The sequence below is a fragment of the Bactrocera tryoni genome, chromosome 5, assembly GCF_016617805.1.
Source record: "Bactrocera tryoni isolate S06 chromosome 5, CSIRO_BtryS06_freeze2, whole genome shotgun sequence".
NCBI lineage: Eukaryota > Metazoa > Arthropoda > Insecta > Diptera > Tephritidae > Bactrocera > Bactrocera tryoni.
In genome coordinates, this window is record NC_052503.1 from 8,861,298 (window position 1) to 8,888,543 (window position 27,246).

A 27,246-nucleotide genomic window follows, 5' to 3' on the forward strand; every position below is an offset into this window, starting at 1 on the left:
TATGAAGTAAATAAACTTATATAATCGACCACCATTTTCTTTTGTTTGTATGGCATACTGTAGATTTCGATTTTCTGTTATCGTATCATCTTATCTTTACTTTTTTACTGTATCTACATATTTACAATTTGATTTCCCATAGGCTTTTTGTATGCAAATTCCATTCATGTTATAGTGTACAAAACGATGTTTATCTGTGCTTACTGAAAAAAAAAGAATCAGAATTTGTGTCATAAGAAGTATCAGAAGCTAATTGAATGAATTAGCGGCTGGTAGTGATGAAAACCAAAATAAAACCTATTGACTATGAACGAATATTGGTAAGGATCGAACACCCACTGAGAGTATTCTATTACCCTATACTCTATCTTTGGATACTTATGTATGTATATATGTATGTATGATAAGAACGTAAAGCATGTGCAAAAGTCCGTTTAAATAGCCTTAAGGAGAAATATAGTAAGCTTAATAACGTACTGCTATCATTCCGGCACCCAGTGGTAGTTAGTTAAGCTCACACATATATGTATATATCCGTACTTATGAAAACAAGAATGCGAGTGCTCATCAACAAAACTTTTACGAACCAATGAACCCAAAAGACTCTTTAATGGTTTCCATATCGATCGATTTGTTGAAATTTTCAGTTACGTTGCATTGCCAAGGTTAAAGGTTGCAGAAGCAGAGCCAGACCACTCCAACAAAATGTGCTAACACATACACAATCATGCGCAACAAATGCTGTTGTGTATTTTAATTAACTGTACTGTTATTTTACTGACAAAATATCTAACGTATCAGATCTCACACGCACGTTTCTACATATATAGATTTACACATAGGTCATAGGTAAAATACCTACAAATGCTTAACAGTATTTACAAGTACCACTATGAGTGCCTGCGTACACTTTCCGACGTGCGTTAGTCTTCTGAGTCATGGAGCGCGTTTGCAGGGACAGCACCTCCGAAACTACCAGTCTATGGAAATAGTATATACATGAATGCATACATACATATATATGTACATACGCGATATGCCTCGTTGGTGGCAATGGCACCACCCACTAGTTTGTACGCCTGCCCTTAACTAATTTAATTTATACAAAGTTGTGAGTAAATATTTTTCGTTCTTGTGAAATGTTATTGATAATTCGCTTACAGTTCGATACTTGACTTTCGCGTGAACGTTGCTCGCTGTTCGTAAGCTAAAAGTTGGTGTTAAAACATATTATATGGTTAACAAAGTTTGAAGCCCATCGAATATTTACACAGATATATGTACATATATACGCCTTTGGACTATAAATATTTTTGAGTTATTTCCAATGTAGTTTTCATTTTATAAAAACAAAATATTAACCAAATATCTACTAGCCGTAGATTTACGATTTGTACGTTTCTTTATAATAACGTAAATAAGTAAAGTTCATTTATAAGATTATCAATAATAATCACGTTGAAATCAAACGGTAAGTTACATAAACATGTCCTAGTCCCTGTGGTCTGAGGTTGAGAATAAAAGTGGAAATTTTATTAATCATATTAAATATGGAAAAAACGGTGTGTATTGGTTTTATTGCTAAGATCAGGCATACATATTTTACATAGCATAACAATACATAAATCGAAATGAAGTTGTTAAACGTTTGCAATTTTAAATGGAAGATATTATGATGAACGGTCAAACTACTTCAAGCTAATTTGTTCAATTTGGTTTGAAATATGCATATGTATAAGTTAATAGTCATGTATGTAAGAGAAGAATCGCCTATTAAATTGAGTGAGTGTACAGCTAAATGGCACATATGTACATACATATGTAAAACGTGATCACTTTAAATAAATGATAAAACTTATTTTCACTTTAAATAATCGAGAAAACTTATTTTAAAGTTATCCTAAATTGAAATATGTTGCAATTGTGAGCAATTTTCATTTTGCTCGGATTTTAAGTGATTAAATGTCTCAAACTAATTAACTTCAAACATACAATGAATAATATGCGAAAGGAAGTAATACAATCCTTTCCATAGTACAAATAACTGGCACATAAATATTGCTTAGATTGGATTCTTGAAAATATTTCAACAGAAATTCCTCACATACCGTCCAACCTCACGCCAGTGCATCCAAATCTTAATAGCGCAAAAAAAATAATGTTTCGTGCCTGTACTGGAGAGTTTTTGCTTGCTTAAACAGCAACTGAACTGGTGAACAAGTGCGGTTGATTAATGGTTTTATGCCAACTAACAGTATGTGACTTTTTGAGTGTGTCTTCGAAATTTCAATTATAAAAAAAGTTCTCAAAACTCCATTTAGCAAAATTAAATTGAGACATAGCATAAAAAAATAATTATTACTGGGAACTCAAATAAAAAGTAAAAACTTTAAATTTCTATCAAACTTTATAGTAGTAAAAGCTGCTATGTGTTAACCGCTCACAGCCGCAGTTGCTGAAGTACATTAAACTAATCGAAGTCGATTGAAATAATCGTTCGCTAATTATGAGACACCCGTTTAGTTCTAAGAAATGAACCATATATGCGTGAGAAGCCCATAGCTTTCAATAAATACATATGTACAGAAGCTGAGCCTTAAAAAATCAGTTTTTTCTTGTCTTACATTTAGATTATAATAATTTATTTATATTTGTATAGCTTAATTTCGTACTTAAGTCTTTGGTTTGAGAAAATGCAATTGACACGATTACTTTGTATATATATAAATTTTCTGGCATAATATAATATGTTGATGTTTTAAGTTATTAACACACGCTAAATAACCATATTTTATAACGCGGTTTTGGATTTAGTTTAGTCATTAAATGTGAAAAGAAAAGTATTCTTGCACTCGCTTATTATTTACACACTCGTCGTATTTTTTTATGCTTTCAAAACCAATTTGGCAATGCAGCGGCTGTATGTATCTCGATTACCGTTCATTTCTCTATATTATTCTGTATGTTATATGAAGTCGTGGTTGGACAAGCTTTTACGTAAATTCAAAATATCATTCGTGCTGTTTCCTTACATAACTTTGTACACTCAATGGCCTCGAAAATCTTTTCATAATTAACATTTATTTAAAAATGCAAACGTTACCTTACTTGTATGTAAAAATAAATGTAATTTTAAGCAACGGTAATTTTCAATACTCGCACAACAAGACAGAAACACCAGCTGCATATAATCCACGACCTCGTATAGCATATTACGTCTACACATACTTAATCATATAATCGTATTAACATAAAATGGCGATGCGCAGCTTTGAACTGTTTAAGTTGGTGGCTAGCTGGTCGTATCATTGTAAATTTATTCTTTTGTTGCTTCACACACCATATACTCGTATCACATGCAACTTGGTGCCTACATAAAAATTTATCATACGAATCAATACACCATCTCACTTATGCATGTTGTCAACTAAATACTAAATAGATAAATATAGTATAGTCTAACCAACTGACCTCATTGATTTGTCAGTCGATAATATTTATGGTATTATCCATTAGTGTTAATTGTACTTGTTATTTTACATCGCATATTCCTTTGAATCGCTTTTAACCGCCTGGATTTGCAACTGAAAATGTATAATAAATGAAATAAATTAATCCATGTAATGCAATTTGAACGGCATAAACAGAGCACGTCAGCATTCAAAATATAAAATCTAGTAGTTTTGCCAAGATTACTGAATCTGAAAAGTCGCCCGACACGAACTATACACCTCGAGCAGTTAAGCCAGACGAAGTTGATGATCTTAGCGACACTACCTCATTTTCAGAAATGAGTGGTGGTAGTCAAATTAAGACAACCATTACAACTGCTGTAACCAGAACAGAAATGTCACATATACACGACACAGCTTATGATAAGGATAGTCAAGATAGGAATGCACCTAAAGTGGCTAAAGATGATGCGTCGAATGCAGAACATTTAAAGGGTCGGGGTGATGTTAAGCGCAAGATAATCGAATTGGAAAATGCCAAAAGCAAAATGCCAAAATTCGCTATTGGCAAGCAAAAGTCTTTGGCTGAATTTGGTGAAAAAATTCCAGCTGTTAAAGAAGTGGTGAAGGATTTTGAAGATAAATTGCATGACTACAGCCTGGAAACAACACCATTTAAGGTGAGACAACGTGATTCAACGCCAACCCATGTGGATGAGAGTGTTTTGGAGCGTCAAATATTAACCGATGTCGATCTTGCATTGGAGAACCTTATGTCTCATGAGCCACCAACACAAGAGGTGAAACTATCGCCTGTAACGGCCATAGAGACTAGATTGGATAACTCCGACGTGCCAAAGGAAGAAATTTGCGAAAAAGTCTGCATGAAACGTAAAATGTTCGAAGTAGCTAAAGATGAGATTAAGTCAGTCACCACAGATGAGGCAGAGTCCGCTTTTGAGCATCCAATGGAGAAGTCACCAAAAGCAATTAATTTGCCATCAGCAGATAGCAAAGATTCTGGTATTTTGCCAAATGTCAAAGATGTTGTTAAAACATTTGAGCAGAAGTTTGCTTCTCTACAATCCTCGCCATTACTCGCGCGCAAGCAGGTTGTTCGTGCGGACAATGAAGTGGACATTACTTATTTCGGCGAACAAGGTCTTAGTCAAACTGACGAAATTTTACAAACAATAGCTGGATCAGCGCTACCAGAACATGGTGCAATCATGACTCAGGCAAGGTTGGGTAGCTCTTTAGGAGAAGAACAAATAGAACAGTTTTCTGACCCATTAGTTAAAAATCAAAAAATGTCTGAAATAAATAGAGATTATGGCACTAGCTCGATTGATCAAAATACCCCAAATGACAATAAGAAAGAAGTAGTTTCTAAGGTCACCGATGAACCACAGGTTGCGGATAATGCAAACGACTTCATTGAAACGATATGTGATAAAACCGAATTTCCTATCGAAGGAACAAATGTGATAGACAATTCAAGCTTCCCAATGACAGATAAAGAAGGTGCTGACTTAACACCTGACAAACAGGACAGTGATATTACTACCATAAAAGAGTATAAATTAAAAATTTATGAAACAGCTGAAAATGAGCGTAAACTAGAAGTTTATTTAGGGAACCTTAAACAAAGAAAAGATAGCATAAAAAGTGTGAAATCTTCCGATGAAACTTCAACAATCAAACGATTTCCTGTAACGCTACCGTTACCGATAAGTGAGAAAAATGAAACTAAAGAAGGAATTAATAAAATAGAAAGTTCCTCCAAATATGAGCAAGACACTATCTCATGCGAGCATCTTAACATAAATCAATTAAAACTGAAGACATTCAGTGGACCGCCGGTGCCTTTAATAACAACAAAAAACATTGAATGGACTGATGAAAAAATAAAAAGGTTAGAAACGTCAGACATTCACACTCTTCCGAAACAGAAAGACTTCAGAATAACTTCCGAGAGAACTGAACTGATGACTACCAAAGAATATATCAGCAGTGAACAACAAAATAATATTTTCCATCACAAGACTATAACAACAGAATATAGCGATAACACAATTGACGAAAAAATTGAACATAAAATTAAATTAAGAGTAGAAACTAATACTATCAAAGACCAAAACGCTCTTCTATCCTTACATTCCACAATTGAATCCAAACCGGAAGACACAGATTTCAAAGATGTTCAACCAGAAGAGAAACACAAATTTTCTCTGGACATTGCTAAGCCTGTTCCTCATGTGTACTCTTCTGATGAATCAGAGGAAGAGTTTGACAAACCTAAAGTCGCTGATATGAAACAGGTGTCACCATTAGTACCGTCTGTAGGCAAACCAGATGACAAAGACACTAAAGACGTTCAACCAATTTCAAAACCAGAAGACAAACCAAAATCTCCTCTTGACATTGCTAAGCCTGTTCCTCATGTGTACTCTTCTGATGAATCAGAGGAAGAGTTTGACAAACCTAAAGTCGCTGATATGAAACAGGTGTCACCATTAGTACCGTCTGTAGGCAAACCAGATGACAAAGACACTAAAGACGTTCAACCAATTTCAAAACCAGAAGACAAACAAAAATCTCCGCTTGACATTGTTAAGCCTGTTCCTCATGTGTACTCTTCTGATGAATCAGAGGAAGAGTTTGACAAACCTAAAGTCGCTGATATGAAACAGGTGTCACCATTAGTACCGTCTGTAGGCAAACCAGATGACAAAGACACTAAAGACGTTCAACCAATTTCAAAACCAGAAGACAAACCTAAATCTCCGCTTGACATTGTTAAGCCTGTTCCTCATGTGTACTCTTCTGATGAATCAGAGGAAGAGTTTGACAAACCCAAAGTCGCTGATATGAAACAGGTGTCACCTTTAGAACCATCTGTAATCAAACCGGATGACAAAGACTCTAAAGACGTTCAAGCAATTTCAATACCAGAAGACAAAGCAAAATCTCCACTTGAAATTGCTAAGGCTGTTCCTCATGTGTACTCTTCTGATGAATCAGAGAGAGAATGTGATGAGCCTAAAATTCGTGAAGTGAATAAGATGCCTCGCCCCTTGCTCTCAGTAGTTTCGGGAGCAGATGTGACTACCAGCGAAGAAATTCCGTTTGAAAGTGAACGTGGTCAATTTTCTACGAGCTTGTCAAACAGTCGAGATATTTTAGATTCATGTAGTAGTTTAGATAGTTTAGAAAGGTCGGCTGCTCCGAGTGGAGGAATTGGAAAAGAGAAAGGTGTTGCATATTTTGTAAATTTAGGTGAAAGAACGGAATTAACCAGGAAAAATAGTGAAGAATTTAAGAAGGCTTTGGTGAATAAAAAACTTACTAGGGGTGTAAAGAAAACTTCTTCTACAAAGGTTGAAACTAAGGATACTGTGAGGAAATCATTATTACAGAACCATAGTCGGTACACCAAAACTGAAAAAGTTCCTGCTGCGACTCCTATTGAAAATGTGCAAAATAAAGCTATTAAAAATACAGCAATAGCAAATGTATCCACCAGACATAGAAAGCATTTACAAAATAAAGATGAAATATCTAAACTTTCTACAAAAAAAGCTGCCCCAAGCCCACTAAAAACGGAAATTCGTTCCGATCGGTCCACAAGCCTTCGTTCACAAACAGTCAATGTTGGATTAAGCGAAGACAATTCACATAGTCGATCAACAACGCCAAGGCCGCGAACACGCACTGACGTAACCACGATGCCATATAATGCTACACTAAGAACATTCAGTCCAACATCTAGCCGTCCAAAGGCCGACTACTCTCACGTAACTAGCGTTTACGCGCAAACCAAAAAATATGATAAAAAGACTACATCCAAGAAAACCAAAACAAAGACAATCACTAAATCTTCCGAACCAGCAGGTGAAGATGCTCAACGAAAGCGGCTGACTACACCTACCTCAACTGTAATGCACAGATATATGCAGCCAACTTTGGCACACAGCCTGCGATACGCACATACACAGTCCACGTCAAAACAAGCAGACTTAACTTCGGACACTACGTTGAGATCAAAATCACCTGGACCAGCAGTGTTACAGCCAAAAGGTAAGCCGCTAACTACTCCTATCACTTCTACAACTACTCATACTGATGCACAAAGACGATATGTACGCAACCTATCCAAAGAGGAGAAAACATTCAATTTTAAAAGTAGTTTGACGAATTTAAAAAAAGACTCACTCACTAATAGCAAGGAATCCATAAAAAGCACTGAAAAACTGTATAATAGAAAACCCAATATAGACAAGCCAAAAGCTGTGATAGCACATAGTGATCAAATAACTGACAAATCCATGTCCCCAAAAACAAGTAAGGAAATGAGTAATGTATTGAATAAGTCAAATCAAAGTAAAATAAAGCACAAAATTAACAGACCAAAGGATAACGCAAAATTAGATGCGGCTACCGGAAACACGCAAAGAAGCGTAACACGAGACAGCTCAGAAGAGACGAAAGTCTTAACACGAAGTGAAAGAATTCAGCAGCGGTCGAAGGTACCCGTTAGCATATCTTCCAATATAACGACTCGAAGAATAACTAAAACTAATAGAACAGAAAGTATTTTGGGCGACAAAAATCCACGTACCGTCAACAAGGATGTTGTAAAAACGGATAGTGGCACAATGAAAATGAATCAGGTAAAGAAGAAAGGCCAAACTAGGAAAAGTGATGTAAAAGTACAAAAGAAAATTAAAGATTCTATAAATGAGTCCAGCATGACTGGCAGCGGCAATACGAGTGCCAGTGGCTCATTGAGTAGTGTACGTAAATATACGCGCACCACCACAAATATTAAAAAACTTGATAAAGATGTGGCTAATCTGCGATTGGCAGAAAAGTCTGTTTTTACCACATCGAAAATATCTAAGATACCAGCCGTACCCACACGCACTACGGTGGTTAAAGTTAACCAAGAGCCAGTAGCTGCTATTGTCAGCACAGTCATAATTGATGACGACGCCGAAATAACGCGTTCATTCAAATCCACGGAGAGTACAAAAAGTTCTACCTCATCTTCTGGAAGCAGAAAAGTTTTAACAAGTGAAGTTTTTACCAAAACATTTGGACCAGACAAAGCTTTTGAAGTTATCTATCGACAGCCAGACAATGATATGGATTCAGCGTCCATTGTCCGGCCACCATCAGCGGACCAACGTTGTACAAACGAGTTTGATGTTAGTTTCATTGATACAACCGATTCCAGTTTGTCCGATTCAGTTGCTTTGCCAATGTTTAATACGGAACAGGACCGTTTATTAGCCGCAAGTCCAAGCTCACCAAAAGCCACACGCAGTCCACTAGCCTTAATCGAAGAAACACTGCGTAGGCAACAAGCCGGTTATGCCGTGGATCCTGCGCTGCAAATGCAATTCGGCGCCTCCGGTATACGTATGGGAAGTATAAGTCCGACATCATCGCGAAATTCTAGATCGGAGCAAAACGAAACGCCAAAAGGTAAATAAACGTTTATCACGTATTTAGTTAGCTTCCATATTTTTGCGTATAAGTTTATTTAGTTCACAGACTAAGTGTTTTTGAAGCTATATTTAAATGCTATTTACGTACAAACGTCAAACATACATATGCATATTGCCTATGATAGCGTACTCGTACAAGCCATACACACTGTTTTTTATTAACATATTTGCATTTACATATATAAAGAACGTAAAAACATAAACACGTAATACAACTTTGTAAATAAATGAACAATAAAAAATATTTTGAAATTTCAATCTTGTTCAATATGTACTACAAAATACTCTTTAATGGAGGTATTGCAGGACTAGACAACTTAGTTTAGAGCTTTAGTAGACCAATATTTTAATTAAATAGATATGATACATAAGTTGTTTAAGTTTGGATCGAGTTCGTTAATTTAATCGAAATGATAAGTAATTTTAAATTCTGAGTATAACAGTTTGGTATCTCAGTGAAAGAGTATTGAATGATATAAGTTAAGCATCCTAACTTAACGGACTCTTTCTGAATATTGGTTATGTTAATAAAACCTATTTCTGTTCACAATGAGACTGATAATATTATTGCAAACTTTTACAAATATATCAAATATCATCAAGTGCTTACATTACTAGAGATACTACACTGAAATTTAGTATCTGAAAGTGCGGCGTCTCTCTTGACCTAATCGACCAGATCAAGTAAAACAAGTAAGAAAGAGCTAAGTTCGTACAGTTTACACTCTTGCAACTTGCAGAAACCAAAGCCAGGATCGGGACCCAAGCAACTTTATAAAAGGTTTGATAGAAAAAGAAGTGAGAGAATCAAACGGAATTTAAAGTTCTGCTATATGGAAAGTAGGCGTGGTTGTAGTTCGATTTCGACGCACTGTGATATAGGAATATGAGAAGAATGCCGCATACTAAATTTAGTCGAAATCGGTCAGTCGGGTCCCGAGATATGTGATTTCACCAAAAAGTGGATGGTTTCGATATCATCCATTTTCACTCTGTCGGTAGGGGTTCTTATAATATTTTTCTGTTAAATGCGTTTTGTGGGCATGGAAGTGGTCCGATTATGCCCATCATACTTTCCTTTTTAAGGAACGCGCATACGAAGTTTCATCAAAATATCTGAACGTTTACTCAATTTACAGCTCATACGTACGGACGGACGGACAGATAAATATACAGACAGACGAATTTCAACTCGCCTCGTCATCGTGATTATTTCTTTATACATAGCCCGATATCTATTTCGATTAGTTTTAGGCGATACTTACAACCGTTATGTGAACAAAACTATTATACTCTGTAGCAACATGTTACAAGAGTATAAAAATCGATAATACATACATACATATATTGAATTCGACTAGCACGCGTAAATATAGTAAAGTAAAGAATACATACGGTATACATACATATAAACTATGCAGCTTACTTGGTTATAAATGTACTTTATGGATTATCAGTCTTATTGTGAACACTTGCAACGGCCCATTTAAGTAAGCATACACCAGTTGCACCCTAAAGCACTCTTTGAAGATTATTCAAAACGGAAAAAGATCTGCCATATTTAATTATAAAGTAGGCGTTAACTGCCGTTAAACGAGCAGCTCACGTGTATGCTTACTTAATTCTTCCACTGTTCACACAGCTCGCAGCTTTTCGAACATGGGTACAAAGACATGTTACATGTTTTAAGAATACAATTTTTGTTCGCCTAACTGTTACTTGCATAAGGCAGACAACTTCTTACAACTTCGCGTCAACTAATTAAATGTGCTGTTATGGTATTCATACAACAACAAAGTTTATAGTAGCGATGTTTGTGGTGTATGAATACCGTCCAATGCTTTAACTGCTTTCGTAAATAATTTATTCGATTATTTTATATTAAATTAATATAATTGGAAATAACTCAAAATTTAAAATCAATTTGACTCTTCCACAAATAGCGAATACTCAAACTGTTAATAAGAACATTTAAGTTACTCTACCTAAACAAACCAAACAAATCAAAATGTCCACAAAGCTTCCAATCATTTCCGTTACCACCAACGATCATTCGGAATCGGAATGCTCAGAGGATTCCCACAGCAATGATATGGATTATAATTTTAATACGGGTGAAGTGACAGACGTTGAGGACTTCGACAGCCAGACTGATATGAAGATATTGCCAACTCGGAAAGCTTCCAACCATACGCTTAATATACCTAAACAAAATGAGAAAGACAATGATGCCACCGACATTGAGGACTACAACGACACTGATTCCGAGGATGATGAAGAGGAAAAGAGCAATGTTTACCCCGAATTAAAGTTATCACTTCAAGAATTCTTGCAGCATGGACTGCGCGAACAAAGCATGGTCGACAATGAAGCCAAAGAAAAGGTGGAGAACAAAGCGGGTGACTTTTTGCAAGCACAAAATTTGAATGAAACAAGTGATTTTCTAACAGACTGTGAAGACTACAATACTGAATCCGAATTGGATAATGGTTGTGAGCGGTCGGTGTGTGTTGACTTAGATACTGCCGTTGGTGAACAGGATAGAGTATTCATTGCTGATAGCGAGCGTTCTGTCAACGGGAATGAACACTCTGATGAATACGAAGACTTATCTGTGCTAAGCGACATTAGCGAGCTCGCGTCGGCGCTGTCGGATGTTGCTGGAACCGGTGGCGCACGTGGCATGTCCGAAGATGAAGTGCTGGAGATTTCGGGCGATGAAGAGGAGTGTCAAATTGTTATTTCAGAATCGGCATCCGATGAAGATGACCAGGTATACGGCGATAATGCTAGTTTACCGCCTATTGATGTAGCATTCATCAGCAGTGGCAGTCAGCAGCGCAGGAAGTCGACAACTATGTCTCTTAATAAGAATGCTTTTCTGACGGTGGCAAATACAGGTGTAGAGGAGGTATTAACAGATGTTGAAAAACTTGATGACTCTGCCGCGGAGGATAGCTTCGATAGTGAGGAAGAACAAAAATCCATACCCAGAGCGGTTATACTAAGGGCCACTGGTGAAGAGTCTGCTGATATTACCGATGTGGAAGATGTATTTTGCGATGATGTCGGCACACAATCCTCAAATGAACCTAACGCAATATCGGACTCTATGCTGCCACCAGTACATCGTGAGATGGTGGTACTTAAGGAAGATAAATTTGGCGACACTATTGAGAACGTGATGCCATTAGATCGAGAATATCAATTTGGTGTTTACAATAGTGCAACCGACGGCATGCAAACTGACGATGAAGATTACTCATGTGCCGATGATTTGGAGCGAAATGTCTCAATCGCAGAGTGTTTGAATGCGGAGAATCTAATTGAAGACGAAGTCACCGTACTAAATGAGACGTTAAAACCACAGATTAGCAAGCGCCTTGAATTGCACGCCCACACAGAACCGGTGACAGATATTGAAGAAATCTATGTTGATGGCACAAACAGGCGTAAAAAACTGAAGACACGAAGCCTGAGCAAAGGAAAAGCAAAACTCTTAGATGTTGTTAGAGTTAAAGAGGACGGTGGCACCGACATTGAAGACATGGATCTAAGTGAACGTGGTCTGCCACCAAATCTGAAATTAAATGCAGCACAAAAGCAGCATCAAGACGATAGCATTGATAAAGCCACCGATATAGAAGATATCAGCGCTGACGAGGGGTCGGATGTATCCGATAATGAAGCTCAATGCGACGCCGATATTGGCAGTTCGACTTTAAAGGCGTACATAGCGAGTAACAGCAATATTGTGCTAACAATAGAAACAGATGGTCAAAGAAAATCTCACATAAATCATTTACAAACTTTGACAATGGGCGCTGACAGCACTGGTGATGTCACCAATCTACCAAATACCGATATTGAAGATATGCAATGCACTTCTGATGCCGACGATGTTGACAGCGATAAAGTGGCAGATGACATGCACACTGGCAATTGCACTGAATTCAACGAGTTGTTAAACGAGAGTTACACTGTGGTACACGAGAAGAACACCAATAGCTTTAACGCCGAGGCGGAGAAACTTCATATGAAAGGAAATGTTGAAACGCTTGATGTGCATACAGACATCGAATATGTTGAATCCGATGAATCGGCTGCCAGAGGTGGCAACTAAAAAGGGTACCCAACCAATACAGCCAACAATGAAGTTCACAAAGAAAGCAAACACAAACTATAAACAAAATAAAAAAAATATTTAAAATACATAAAAAATAACAAAAACACAACAAAATAATTTGTAAGTAAAAAACGTTTGATATATATTAAAACAAAAATAAAAAACACTAAGTCAACTGGACTTTTGAATATTGCTAGCGATGTCAACGTTATTGCTTTTTTATAAATGAAATAACATAATTAATACATGTTAACATACACTAACAAATATGAATGTCTGTTTTCGTCATTACTACTAACAAACTCCCAATTACTTTTGAACGTCTAACCACGTTGCTAACAAAAAGCCTTGTGTAATAAGCACTGGATATATTTGCGTTATCCCTCCATGCATTTACATAGTACGTAGTTATGAAATTCTTCATCCGTTCTTAGGCTTAAATCATTTTACATTGCAATTTGTGATCATCGTTTTATGTTTATGCTGCAAACATTTGTCAATCTCACCTCATATCAGTCTCTTGAAGTCCCAAACAAATCAATTCTTCGTGAATGCTAACATTATTTATTTTGTGTGTGTTTTTTATAGAAACCATAGAAGAAAAGCTCGTTTTAGATGAGGATTCGTTCCGAAATATTGGTAAGTTAAGAGTTAAAGGCTCAACCACAACACGTATATACGTTTGTGCGCATTCTTTTTACGTTTTATATTTACATATGAATATACATGTAAGCGATTTCCACCACTTACTTAGTCTTCCCATACACCGATAGTGATCACAACACAACAGCACGCTTTTACATTGCATTTACTTAGTTTTAGTTCTTAAGCCACTCATACACATTTCATTTCTATTAAGTTTCAAAAATTGCAAACAATTAGAGCAAAATTTAACAAAACCAGGCGACAATCAGTGCTGAAGTTTGGTTGAATATAGCGCGATTGGGGCATTACTACATATATGATTTCGTACTAGATCTCGGCGATCTCGCGTTGTTCTTACAACATACACGGAATCATACACTCAACTCTACTATTTATTATGCATACCTAACTTATACCTACATATGTACATATACAAATACACATAAACATACTAACAACATATGTTAAGAAGTATATATGAGGGAAAAAGCTTAGAGGTGAAGTCGTCGTTTGAAAAAAAAGTCAACTGTTTGAGAAAAGATTTCACAATATCGTAAGATTTACCAGTTCAGCTACTTAAGTTGTTTGAAAAGTTTTGAAAATTGCGGTTATTTCTTATTTAAATATAAACAATATTTTATTTTAATATAATAAATACATATATTTGTACGAATAACCTTTCACCAACCGGATTCGCATTACTTGATGCCTCGAGAGGTGTGCATAGGTACATGTGCTTGTATGGAAACATTTCGCTTCACTTTTGAGTAGTTAAGGATATTTTTTGTATAATGAAAGACATTTCAGGCTCGAGAAAGACGAAGAGCGTTTATCTCGTTATCGTCGAAGATAGCCAAACTCGTTCCGGCGACCAACTAAATAGCGTTAGGCTCATCTTACATAATTTGAGGTTTGCTTAGTCACTGCTTCTTAAGCTTCACATGCCAACACAACGCATTATCATTATATGTATGTACCATATGTTAAACACGACATTTCACGCTCATTAACTCATTATTGCATTAAAAAATGGATTTGCACGCTTTGACTAACAATGTGGAATATGCAAAAATATATTGTTGCCAAATATGTTGCAATGTTGCTGTAATTACTTACATTCATGTGAATGGTGCTTAAAGTATTGGAATATTGTTGCAATTACATACTGTATATGCAATGTGCAATTGTCTTGCAGGCGACGACGTTAAAGAACAAATCCTTTACGCGGCAGCCGAAGATAATGTTATTGAAAAGTTAATAGATTTTGATGCAGATGCTGATGGCAGCAAAGATAATATTTATAAATATAGTGATGTAGAGGATGATGATGAAAAATACTCTGATGACGATGACAATGATGATGATGAAGATAGAAGTAGAAAGGCTGGTGGTGAGAAGCTCCTCGCTTTTGATACCAACATACGCCAAGAGGCTGCAGTGCTGATTGATAACGTGCTCGAAGAGAGCATTAACATTATTAGCACGCGACAGCAGCAGCAGCATCAGCAACAAGAAGCCAATGGCTATGATTCATTTAAGCAGGAATATAATTCAGAAAGTGAAAATTATGCTATAACTTGTGATGATATTGGTGGCTTGGATGTTATCAAATCGCCAACTATTGAATCAATGTCTGGGAAATCGTTCGATGATAATATGAGCTTTACTGACGAGCAGTGGCCTGGCACGCAGCAGCACCACACGCAAGTCAGTGCAGTGCCCGGCGTTGCAACCACAACAATTACCACCACCAGCACATCACAGCAGCAAAAACGCTCACATGATCTTATTGATTCCAAAGATGGCTTCAAGCCGGTAACAGCAACAGAAACTATAACTACATTAACAACAACAACTACTAGACAAATTGGTACAACACTACATGAAGCTGTCACATTTGGTGGTAGTGGTGGTATTAGTGATGTTGATGCTGCTGACGCTGTTGTTGAAGAGGCAGACTGGAAGACAAAAGGTAATTTTGACAAGGCACAGAACATACAAGCATACACCTAGGCATATTATGTTTAAGCACACAGATCAAGTAATAGTTAACATACATATACATACATACGTACATCCATGCAAACCATATCAGGTACATACCAGAGATTGAAACTGCCGTGTACATAATCCCCCTAATCTTAGGTTATTCATCGACATATAAGTATAACTGCTATCACATATATATATACAACCTCACAAACATATTTTCGCTTAGAGACTGTGGTGTAAATTAACCATATGCATACCTATAGGTACTAGCGATCCCAAGCATGTTACAGAAGATTCCGGCGTTGCAAAGTCTCGGCGCATTGATCACAAATTCGAAAAGCTCACAACAAATTTCGCTGATATTGACGAGCAAGCATCGGCGTTCGATGCGAATTTCGATTCGATGTTGCAGGACGATGAGATAAGTAATTTGCAAAGTGAGTTTTCGAAAATGAGTTGGGACGATAGTGTGTCGCCCACAACGAACACTTTGGGCGATATCGGTCAAAATACACCAGATAACGATATTCAAGATATAGCAACAGGTATTACAAGCATCATAGTATATACTACGCATACATACATACATAAATTCTTACACAAAACATGCATTATTTGAGTTCACTCATGCAAAAGTAGTACTAGCAGCGGCTCAGGATGCGTATGAGGCGAACCATTTGTACCAGTATACTCTTGCAACATGTTGCTACAGAGCATAATAGTTTTGTTCACCTAACGGTTGTACGTATCAGCTAAAACTAATCGAGAGAGATATAGGGTTATATTAATATAAATGATCGGGATGAGGAGATAAGTTGAAATCCGGTAACTGTCTGTCTATCCGTCCGTCCGTCTGTCCCTGCAAGCTGTAACTTGAGTAAAAGTTGAAATATCTTGATGGAACAATGCGCGTTTCTTGGCAAAAAAAGTACTAGTTTGTAGATGGGCGTAATCGGACCATTGCTACGCCCACAAAACGCCACTACCCGAAAACCTTTAAAGTGCCATAACTAAGCACTAAAATAAAAAAAATTTTAAAAATAATAATGTACAAATATTATAAGAACTCCTACCGACAGTGTGAAAGTGGATGAAATTGGATGATAACCCGCTCACTCCCCATATAACGGTACTGTTAAAACTAAAGCACAATAAATCAATAACTAAATTCGTCAGAGACATTAAATCTCACCACCGAGATGGTAGAGAGAGGACTTTATGGGAGCCGAAGATGTGAAAATTAGACAATGGGCGTGGCACTGTCCACTTTTTGATGAAATTCCATATCTCGATTTCGATTAAATTTAGTACGTGGCATTCTTCTAATGTTCCTATGTCACAGTGTGAAAATGGTCGAAATCGGAATACAACCACGCCTACATCCCTTATAAAACAATTTAAAATTCCATTTGATTATTTCACTTTCCAGTACACAAATCAAGAAGGACGTAATATAGCGGGATCAAAATGGCACTAATAATTCCTTAAAACTATACCACCTTATGACCGAAAAATTCCCAAATTCAATCAAAACTCGGGCTTGAAGAGTAGGTACCGAATATGTGGACCGCAGTATCTATAGTTGACTTTTGACCGAAAATATCGAGAGAATCTTTTCCTAATAATATAATCTCTGTGTATCAAAAATGGGTTCAATTGGTTCAATACTTCCCTGGACCCACTTATAACTAATTTAAAGATTTTCGAACTTGCTAGTGACTTTATATTGCAGATATCGACCAATATTTTAGATATCTCGAAGAAAAATTCAGAGCGTGTTTTGCTCATAACAGACTATCTTTGTGCTTAAAATGGATTAATTCGGGCGAAAACGTGATCTAGCTCCCATATAACTAATATTAGGAGTTTTGAACATCCAACTGACCTTACTTCATATGATTGGTGATCGTATGTATAATAGTTAAAAGCTAATATCAGGTCGGTGCGTTTGATGATGTTTTTCTAACAAACCTTAGGCAAATATGGCGGTCGGTGTATATGAGTTACATATATGTATATAAAATTGCTTGAATTCTGATTCTTTGATTGACGTTTTACTTCTTAAAGTTTTGATTCCCGCTACTTACAAGAGTATAAAATGTTCGGTTGCACCCAAACTTAGCCCTTCTTTACTTGTTAAATTATCGAAGCGTTTTCGATTGGCCCGGGCAATATAAGAGATAAAAATATATATGAATACGAATATATATTTTTTGTCTAAATAAGTGTGACAATCTTGACTGATTATGCCAACGAACGAAAGTATAATATAAGTATACTGCAGGAGACATGACTCGAAGTGGCACTGCATTTAATGCATTTAAGGAAAAATCTCTATTACATTTATGAATACTATAGCCTATTGCCTCGAATCTGTGCATTTTTGAAAACGACAAAATTATAACCTTGTTATTGTCAGTGTTATGTGTTATGCGCAAGAAAATATTATAGCCAAAATGGAAAGATGAACCAAAATCCCCCAATCGCTTGCCCATACCAGTTATGTAAAACAGATTCATCTTCACCAGATATGTCTCAATAGGGTCAAAAAGTTGAAAGTTGGACTACTCAGAGTCCCAGGGCAACCAACTGAAGCCACGTTGGACAGTTGAAATATTAAATAATAATTACATAAATATTAAAAAAAAACATTTCGATATCCATACCTCATTGAAAGCGTCTTTAGAAGTGCTGTACGTTAAAATTTACAAACCATTGCTTATTTAAATATGCTATGTATGTATTACATTTGAAAGTGATTTGTTTACAAGAGTACAAGCTAGGTTTTGTTAAAGTTGAGCTCTAATTGCATATTCAAATATTATGATTTTGGTAAGTGCTATCCTTATTTTGCTTCCATTACAAGGTGAGCAATTAAATTGCATGTGAAAAAACAATTAATATTTATTTTGCCAGAAAGAAAGTAGTAGTTTATTTTCAAATCATATTAAATATATATAATTTATCTGTTCAAAATATAACCCATATGCTTTCAATAATCACTTTGTATTTGTCTCTATCTATCCATTTAGTTTAGCTTATTATCTTCCTTTCATTTCAAACTTTATTTATTCTTCTTTAATACTTTGGAAATACCTTTACTTTCACACTTATTATTACCTTTGTAGAGACAGGCTTTGAATTCGCTAAATCATCCGAAACCACTCCAGTACCAACTAGTGCGCCGACTTCTGCCCCAACTGGACATGATGCACCCACACCTAAGCCACGCGCCGCCAAATCAACCTCACCCGTGAGAGATATTGGCGACGACTTAACGCAATATCAAAAAAGTGATGATGCACACAGTATTACCGACTCCTCTGAAATCTTACCCGACCTGTCGATATCTGCGCCCGTGCCTAAGCCACGTTTACAAATGAAACCAACAGATTCTTTCAAGAATTTAGCTGCTCTGGTAAACGAACAGTCGGACAGCATTAGCCTGCGTAGCTTGGACATCACCGACGATATTTCGAAAACAGATGAAGTGTCAACAGAAATTTCAATTAAATCATCACATGCCCGGGATTACCCCACAACTACAACGATTACAACAGCTTCCGAGGATCGTACAGAATCACTGGAACCAACTAGTGAGATTTCAATAGATGACGCCGAAGTCGACACGGAAAAGTCTGAGCTCTCTGAAGGCAGATCAAAAACGAGTTTCTATATTGGAGAATCCAGCCGTAATGTGATAATTAAGACAACACCAACAAAACCAGACACTGATATAGAGTCTTCCCCAGAAGCTGTAACTACAAAAGATCAAGCCTTGGAGGGAGCAATTGAAGCGAAGGATGTCGCATTAATGAAGGAGATTTCTGTCGACTCGGATGAAAGTAATGACGTATTTAAGGAATTTGTAACAATGAAGCGTGAAACAGATGAAGGAGAAAGCAAAATAGTACGTCAAGGTTCCGAAACACGAAATGACTTGCTAGAGCAAGAACCAACAAAGGAAAAACAAGATGATTCGAACAAATCTTGTGAGACTTTTGTAATTACAGCTGATATTTCCCAACCAGCCGACGAAAAAAAAGAAACCATTTTAAAGCAATCATTGGACGATTATGAATCATTAAAGTTAGGTTCCGCAAAATCCGACAAACTCGACTTGGAGTTAGAAAAGAGTGAATGGGAAACAACAGAGAAGGGAATCCCAATAGCTAAACCTAAGGTAGTACATTCTCCACAGCAACTGAGTGAATTGCCCAGAGCTTTGATTGATGAGCAAATGGTTGCCAGAACATTGGAGGAAGCGCAGGAATCATTGAATGCGGCAAATAACGAGCTGAAGTTCATAGTGAAGGATGGTAAATCAATTAAAGAGTCGCCATCCGAATTTGAGTTTCGCTCGATTTCAAACACACTGATTAGCGCAGAGAAAAAAGATAAAACTGTGACTGACGAAAGCCTTATGCAAAAAGAAATTAAGGAACCTAAATTCTTGGAAGAGGAATATATTTCTTCATTCATAGGAATACCAGATACACTTAAGGAAACTCAGCTTCCATCAACATTTGAACCAATAAAATCATATGAGGATACTTTTGAAGAAAGAACAAAAGAGACACTGAATAAAGAAGCAGTTATTACACATTATACTCAAGGTAACGTTGATGATACGAAGGAGGAGTTAAAAGATGAACACGGTTCGCTAGGCTTTATATCTACAGGCACTGCAGATGACTACAGTTCAATGGAAGCATACGCAACTAAAGAGGAACATGCTTCTCTTGGCTTTGTTTCGACTGAAACTGTCGAAGATTTTAGCTCAATGGAGGACTATTATCAGGAAAAAATAGCCAAAGCTAGCTTTGTAACAGAAGGAGATGACCTAAGGAGGTCACCAATAGAGGTTACCAAGCTTGGTGATACAGGAGTATTTTCGGAGATATGTACAGAACAAACAATGAAACCATTCGAGGAGGTTACGCATCGCATTAAATCTGAAACTGGCTCTGTTGATGTCACGAATAGATGGTCGGTACCAGAAATTGACCAATCGAGCTCCAGTGAGAGTTACTACAAAAGCTTTGATAAAAGCGACAGTCGCCCGTTATCGTCAGAAGTCGACAATATACTGACACAAGGAAACTCTTCAGAATATCAAACAGCATTGGATGTGTCATCAGTAACGCGTGAAGCAACCGAATACATAAGCGCAGTTAGCACGCTTGAGAGTAGCAGTGGAAAGACGATAAGCTCGCACGAAAGCATGAAGAGTTTCGATTCGCAATCCGAAACATCTGGTAATTTAGGAAGTATCGATGTTTCAGAACTATCGGAAACATTGGTAGCTTCCTCTACAGAACCTGATGCTTTGGAAGCTGAGGAACTATCACGTATTCGTGACTTACGTGACGATGATGACGATAGTGATGAAAGTCTCGACATTCAAGATTACAGTAAAACTGAGCAACAAATGCAAAAGTCACTGATGAAACGTTCACAAGAAATGATATTTAAACCGAAAACCGAGGAGGCCAAACCCGAGGAAAAGCATTTCGAAAGCGTTATGGTGGAAGAGTTTCCTAAACCTAAGGAAGTGGAAAAAACTTGGGGCTTAGCTTATCCTATGGATGAAGCTAAAATAGACGATGGAAAGGATACAGATCGGCCTGAAGATATTTTGCTCTATCATAGTGACATAAGACGTTCCATTGACGATTCTAAGCTGGCTTCTAGCTTAGACGAGGGTAGCATCCTTTCGGTTAGCATGTCAAGTACATCAAACATAGAAACTGTTGTAGAGAACTTCGAGGATATGATTGGGTCAGCAGGTTCTTCTTCGTTAACCGGCATTGAGGCTTTTGGTTTTCCACACGATGAACAAGCATCTTCATTTCCCGAACATGAAGACACATTTACCATGGAAATGGACAGCAAGGAACATTCTCCACAAGACTCTGCCGCTACAACACCACCCGGTGAATCTCGTAAACGCGGTCACAAGCGCAGTGAGAGTACTTCGATCACTGGTGATGTTTTAAAATCCATCACGGATAAGGATCTACCAGTAGTGGGTGAAAACAAAGAATCTGAAAGTGAATCGGACACAGATCCCTACGAATCTGAGTACACCAGACAGTTTCGCTCACCAAACGAACGAAAGAAGAACAAGAAGAAACAAGCTGCCGCCGAAATGGATCATAGCTTTGACCTCGAAAAACGTCCATTTACTCCTTCACAACTTGTGGCTGAGGTTATAGTTGAGGATAGTGCTACCGAGGAAATGGAGGCCGAGGCTATTGAAGAGGAGCGTCGACCTTCGCAAAACATGCAAGACTACTCAAATATACCAGATATAACGGTAACCGAGGACTTTCAAAAGTCGCCAAGTTTAGAAGAAAATGCTGAGGGTTTCGAAGAAAAATCATTATACAAAGTGAAAACACAAGAAGAATTACATAAAGCTGCTGATGAACCTCTACACCAGCAAAAACGTATGGATAAGAGCGAGGAAACATTTCAAAAACTAGTACAAGAACAGTACGAACAAAAGCTTGCGGATCTTCAACGACCACAAGCTGGCGATATAGACTACGATGACTATGATAAGGCACCAGATTCTCCAGACTCTTTTGAAATGATTGATCAACCCGATATTTCCGACGATTTTGTCATAATCGAAGAGGTGGCTAAAGAAGCCGATGAGGCTGATTTAGGTGGAAAGAGCATTAAAATTCAGCCAACGAAATATGAATCAAAACATGATGAGGATGTTGAAAAAATTATTATAAAATCTGCTCCCGCCGATCCCAAATTAGGTTCGCAAATTTTCCGAGATGATCTAAACTTCGAATTCGAAGAAAGTCCACCAACTGCGGGCAGCAGCAGCGATCCACAGGATGAAAGCGATTCTGGAGACATGGCTGCTTCAAACAAACGATGGGTTGAAATGCAACTTACAGATTCACAATTGCGTTATCCGTACGACATTACTGGTGGTGTATTAGAAGATATCAAGGAAGAGGATGGCGAATTCGAAGTGGGTAGTAGTCGCATAAGCAGTTTTAAAGACTCCTTCTCCAGTACACCTGAGTATGATGCTATGGCAGCAAGACGATATTACGCACGTGGCGAACATGACGATTTATCCATGAACAGTTTGCAAGAATTCGAATCGCTAGAACAGGCAATTTCTTTAGAGAATCGCAATAAAACGCACCAAGGTTCAACGGACTCCAGCAACGGTAGTTTCACACGCCGCTATATGGTTCGCCATAGTGGCAGTGCCACAGCACAAGGCGATGATATATCAATTTCCAGCCTTAAAGAATTCGAAGGTCTGGAGAATGCATGTATAGAAGCACACTTGATTGAGATCAAAGCCAAGGAAGAGGCTGCCATGCTTTCTCGGTCGGACGACTCCAACAAATCAAACGAAAGTGATCGGGAAAATGGTGCAAGCAATATTGTTGTAAGCAAAGTAACACGTACAGTAACTCGAACCGAAGTGCTGCCGGCACAGCAACAAACAATTGAAGCGCTACTCAAACAGAAACTGGAAGAATGTGAAGGGTGTGAGTCAATGACAAAACTCACAGAAATGTCAACAGAGCCAATGGAGGGGAAAATGAAGTTGGATAAACAGGATTCGGAGAAGGGCAGTGTAGATAGTCTGGAGATAAATAAAAGTCTCGATATGCGTTCTAGCAGCATTGGCAGTTTCGAAATTTCAAAAGATGCTACTACACGTTCGGATATCGACTCATTGGAAACTGACCGTAAACAGCCTACACGTGAGGAGAGCATCGATTCAATGGAAAACGAGCAGTTCGATCTGTTGGCAAGATTTCCAACAGGCGAAACTACGCTTGGCGAAGGTCTAACAACAACTACAACTACCACCACTACCACTACAGATGCTGAGGGACATGAACACATCGTTACACAAACGATCACCACAACCACAAGCGCAAGCGGCAGTACAAATTTAGAATTCCCCACGGGGCAACTTCACAAAGACGTATCGGCCGACTCACTTTGTATTGAACAAACTAACACGAGTTCAGCTGGCACCACTGCAACTTATCAGACCAGTGCTGGAAATTCGCAAATGTCAGGCAGTGTCACCAGTTGTGCATCCAGTACACTCATGGAGGACTCGTATCCGGGTGCAAACTCTAGTCTAACATCATCTAGCTTTTGGTCGCACGAAGAATCAACGGTTGTGGAAGATAAGAATGTGCTCGAGGAAGTATTGCTGGAAGATGCTGAGGCACTGAAACGTCGCCAAGCGCAACATCGACAAGAGTACGACGATCAGCACTAGATTACATGGCGGATAAAAAACGTTAATGCAATAAGAAACAAACGACACGCATAAATTTACATAATTAAGGGATTACAAGCTTTTTATACTTACATACATCAGTGGTTAGGTAAGCGCAATTCTTCGCACATTTTCACTGAGTTCCCATTAGTAGTTTCCTATGTATTTGTGTTTTTATGAATGTATCCGTGCAGAAGTGTTTGATTTTCTCTTGCAGAGTTCTGTCGTTATACTTCTTTACTCAAATTTGTTGTCTTCTTTGGAACAAAAAAATTAACAAAAAAAAAAAATGCAGTAGAGCTCAACTAAAAGCTTATTAAAAGTACATAATGAGACGAAATCAAACTTAATGACGACTATAACAGTGTGCATTGTTGTTACATTAAAGCCACTGGATTGACCTGTAACGAATTGGTTTCAGTAGCTCAGGAAATACCTTCAGAAAATTTTCAAATCATACAAGAAAAATTTCATGCCGCATCAAGAGGTCTTTGCTAAATTTAATTTAAAATTATAAGACATTTGTTTCACTTAGAAAACGCTTCTCATAACGGTTAATAGTGAATTCATTTAAACATATGTACATATATGCATATATTGGCTAATGTCGCGCTTCAAAGCATAGTGCGGTGTATTAAATTTTAATCACTGTTGCCCAATTATGTATACAAAAAGAAAGCCATCCACCAAGGACGAATTCAATTCAATTGAATTTCAATTTACCTTTATATGAAATCGCTGTCATATTAGCTTTTGCAGTTTATTTAGTAATACTCGTATTATTGTGAGACAATTGTATGTATGTTTACATGAATGCCAACAGCATTTTTTAAAGACATTAATGGCCACCTGTCGAATTTCGAACATCCTTAACTGCACCGTATTTAGAGGAGCAATTTAAAGTAAATATTTGCTAGAATATCAGAATATCCTGTAGCTCAGTAGGTACACAGATCTATATTGTTCACCGGTAAAGTGGCTTATCGCCATTTGAATGCTTTTCAGCAAAGTGAAAAGACACATCAAATGACGACAAGCCATTGTGTGTCAGCGCCTTGCACGAATTATTCTAAAATATATACATATATTTTTTTCCTTTGCAGATTTAATTAAATAAACGCAAATGCGTGCTTTATGAATGGTGAGCAGGCGAGAGTATTGGCTTTGGGATCGCGACAGATATGCCATATAATTGTTACATTCCCTACTGGAAAACAAGCTTTGCATTTTAGTATTATCGGCGCATCGAAATTTAAGTAATATACATTAATCTATTAACAACTAATTCCAATCTACATAGAACACAAGTTTGAGCGAAAACACACACAAGCATTACTGAAGGTTATTATGCCACGCATATTAAATACAAATTTGACAGTTTATACAAATTTATCAAATGTACTTCTATTATACTTGGTTTGCTAATAAGAAACAATAAAGGGACTCTTTAAGTGTACGTATTATCTGTTAAATGTATACATACATACAACTATTTTCGTTATTGGGCTTTTAATAGTAAAAACTAAATGTGAAATAAAATTTGAATGAAAATCTTTATTATACAAATATGTATACTTGTTGCTATTTTAACGGTATGTAATTTTTGGAAAAGTGAAATTTTCTACGATGCTTTTGATTACGTAAACTGTATGCGGTAAATTATATTAATATGTGGTGTTAGAAGGAAGGAGGAACGTGGTAGTGTATTTAATATTTTTTAAAGCTTATTTGAATATATAAGTCTTTCATATGTAATTTAGTTTAAGCTGCTTCAATGGAATACATGCGTATAAGTTTGCATATGTATGATGCCTTAATAAGAAAAAAAATGAAAATAATAAAAAATAAAAACAAAAAAATGCTTTTAAAGTGACTTTGTCTTTTTAATTTTTTAATCCAAAAAGGGGCGAATAAAGCCCAAGCATCTTACTAATTTAAATTTAATATATAATTAAAGTAAATTAAGTACAATATTGATGGTACATATATATGTAACAATGCACACACACACATACATTCATACAAACATACCAAAATGCATGTATTACCAATTATTATTATTATAATATTAGTCAAACTTATTGCAAATTAAATATTAACGTAAAATAATGCATTTCCTATCGATGCATGAGAGGACACAGCATATTTGTAATGCAACACACAAGCCTACGATTAACCAAATAAATGCTTAATCTAATACACACTATATTACTCGTGTTTCTTAATTGTTTCAATGAAAGTAAGTCAGTTGCACACAGGAATAGGAAATACCACTCCAAGTCAACTAACCCCGTTGATTATCCAAGACTGCTTTTGTTGAAGTTCCTATGAGTGTCAAGGCGTTACAAAGCTAACCATTCTTACACATGGGGCTTACGAGTTGCACGGTATGTATGTATGTATATTTTAGTTTCCACGCTAATTCATTCAATGTATTGGAGTTTCGTTAGTGGTGACTTGGTGAGACATACTTAGAATTTATGAAATATGGCAAATGTTTGTTACCAGTGTAGATTTCCAAGAAAAAAAAATGAATTTTATTTTAAATTCTATTCTATGAAAGTATGGTGAGATTTAGCTGTCAAAAATTTTAGATAAAATAACATTATTCTGAAACAATTGAGGTATCTACATACATATATAAATGAAAGTCATGTTAGTTACACCATTTATAACTCAAGAACGGCTGAACCGATTTGGTTGAAAATTGGTGAGGAAGTAGCTTAGGACCAGGGTAAGGACAAAGGATACTTTATATCTCTTTATGTTAAAATTCAATACAGTTCATAAATACAAAAATTATATTTTAAATCATATGCATTTGTTCAAAATTCATGTAAGAATCATTTGAAAATGATTGTTTCACCAAAAATGCTATATCTTCTTAACTAATAGTCACAATCTTAATAATAGAAATCATATAGATGGTATTAGTAGTACTAACTATGTATCAGCCACAGTAAAACGTGGACGGGTCCTCTAGTTTTATATAAAAGTGAGTAAAACGGTCGAGCATATACTAATTAGTAACGCGTGATGAATTCTTAAGATTTCTTATAAATTAGTTGTATTCAGGTAATTATGTATATCTTTATATTTTTATTGAAATAGGTTACTATTAAGGAATTAAATATTTTAGTGAATAAAAAATGGGTAAGAGCAAGTCTTGTGATGAGGACAGATGGGCAAGGATGGAAAATCTTACGAAGACATTGCAAATACCGTAAATATCTC

At 36.7% G+C, this 27,246-nt stretch overlaps 2 protein-coding genes across 17 annotated transcripts in view; both read left to right on the top strand.

Annotated features, from left to right (window-relative positions):
* Positions 1–25,863, top strand: part of LOC120777969 (ankyrin-3) — a 57,011-nt gene extending 31,148 nt beyond the window's left edge. For 8 of the 10 annotated variants that reach the window (XM_040109591.1, XM_040109592.1, XM_040109593.1 and 5 more), the window contains 5 exons: positions 13,680–13,730; positions 14,932–15,708; positions 15,992–16,273; positions 18,857–24,121; positions 25,116–25,863. In XM_040109591.1, coding sequence (XP_039965525.1) covers positions 13,680–13,730; positions 14,932–15,708; positions 15,992–16,273; positions 18,857–24,012 — 6,266 coding nt within the window. In that variant the 3' untranslated portion in view covers positions 24,013–24,121; positions 25,116–25,863. The remainder of the gene's footprint in view (positions 1–13,679; positions 13,731–14,931; positions 15,709–15,991; positions 16,274–18,856; positions 24,122–25,115) is intronic. The other 2 variants (XM_040109599.1, XM_040109600.1) reach the window with 2 other exon arrangements.
* LOC120777972 lies at positions 1,182–25,863 on the top strand. Of its 7 annotated transcripts, none has more exons than XM_040109605.1 (4): positions 1,182–1,213; positions 10,909–13,211; positions 13,680–13,730; positions 14,932–14,973. In XM_040109605.1, the coding sequence occupies exon 2, from the start codon at positions 10,974–10,976 to the stop codon at positions 13,086–13,088; it is 2,115 nt and encodes a 704-aa protein (XP_039965539.1). In that variant the 5' UTR covers positions 1,182–1,213; positions 10,909–10,973; the 3' UTR covers positions 13,089–13,211; positions 13,680–13,730; positions 14,932–14,973. The 7 variants fall into 7 exon arrangements, with proteins under 7 accessions (XP_039965539.1, XP_039965540.1, XP_039965541.1 ...); XM_040109606.1 differs by lacking the exon at positions 1,182–1,213 and adding an exon at positions 1,216–1,237; XM_040109607.1 differs by lacking the exon at positions 1,182–1,213 and adding an exon at positions 1,259–1,280.
* Positions 25,864–27,246: the final 1,383 nt, after the last annotated feature.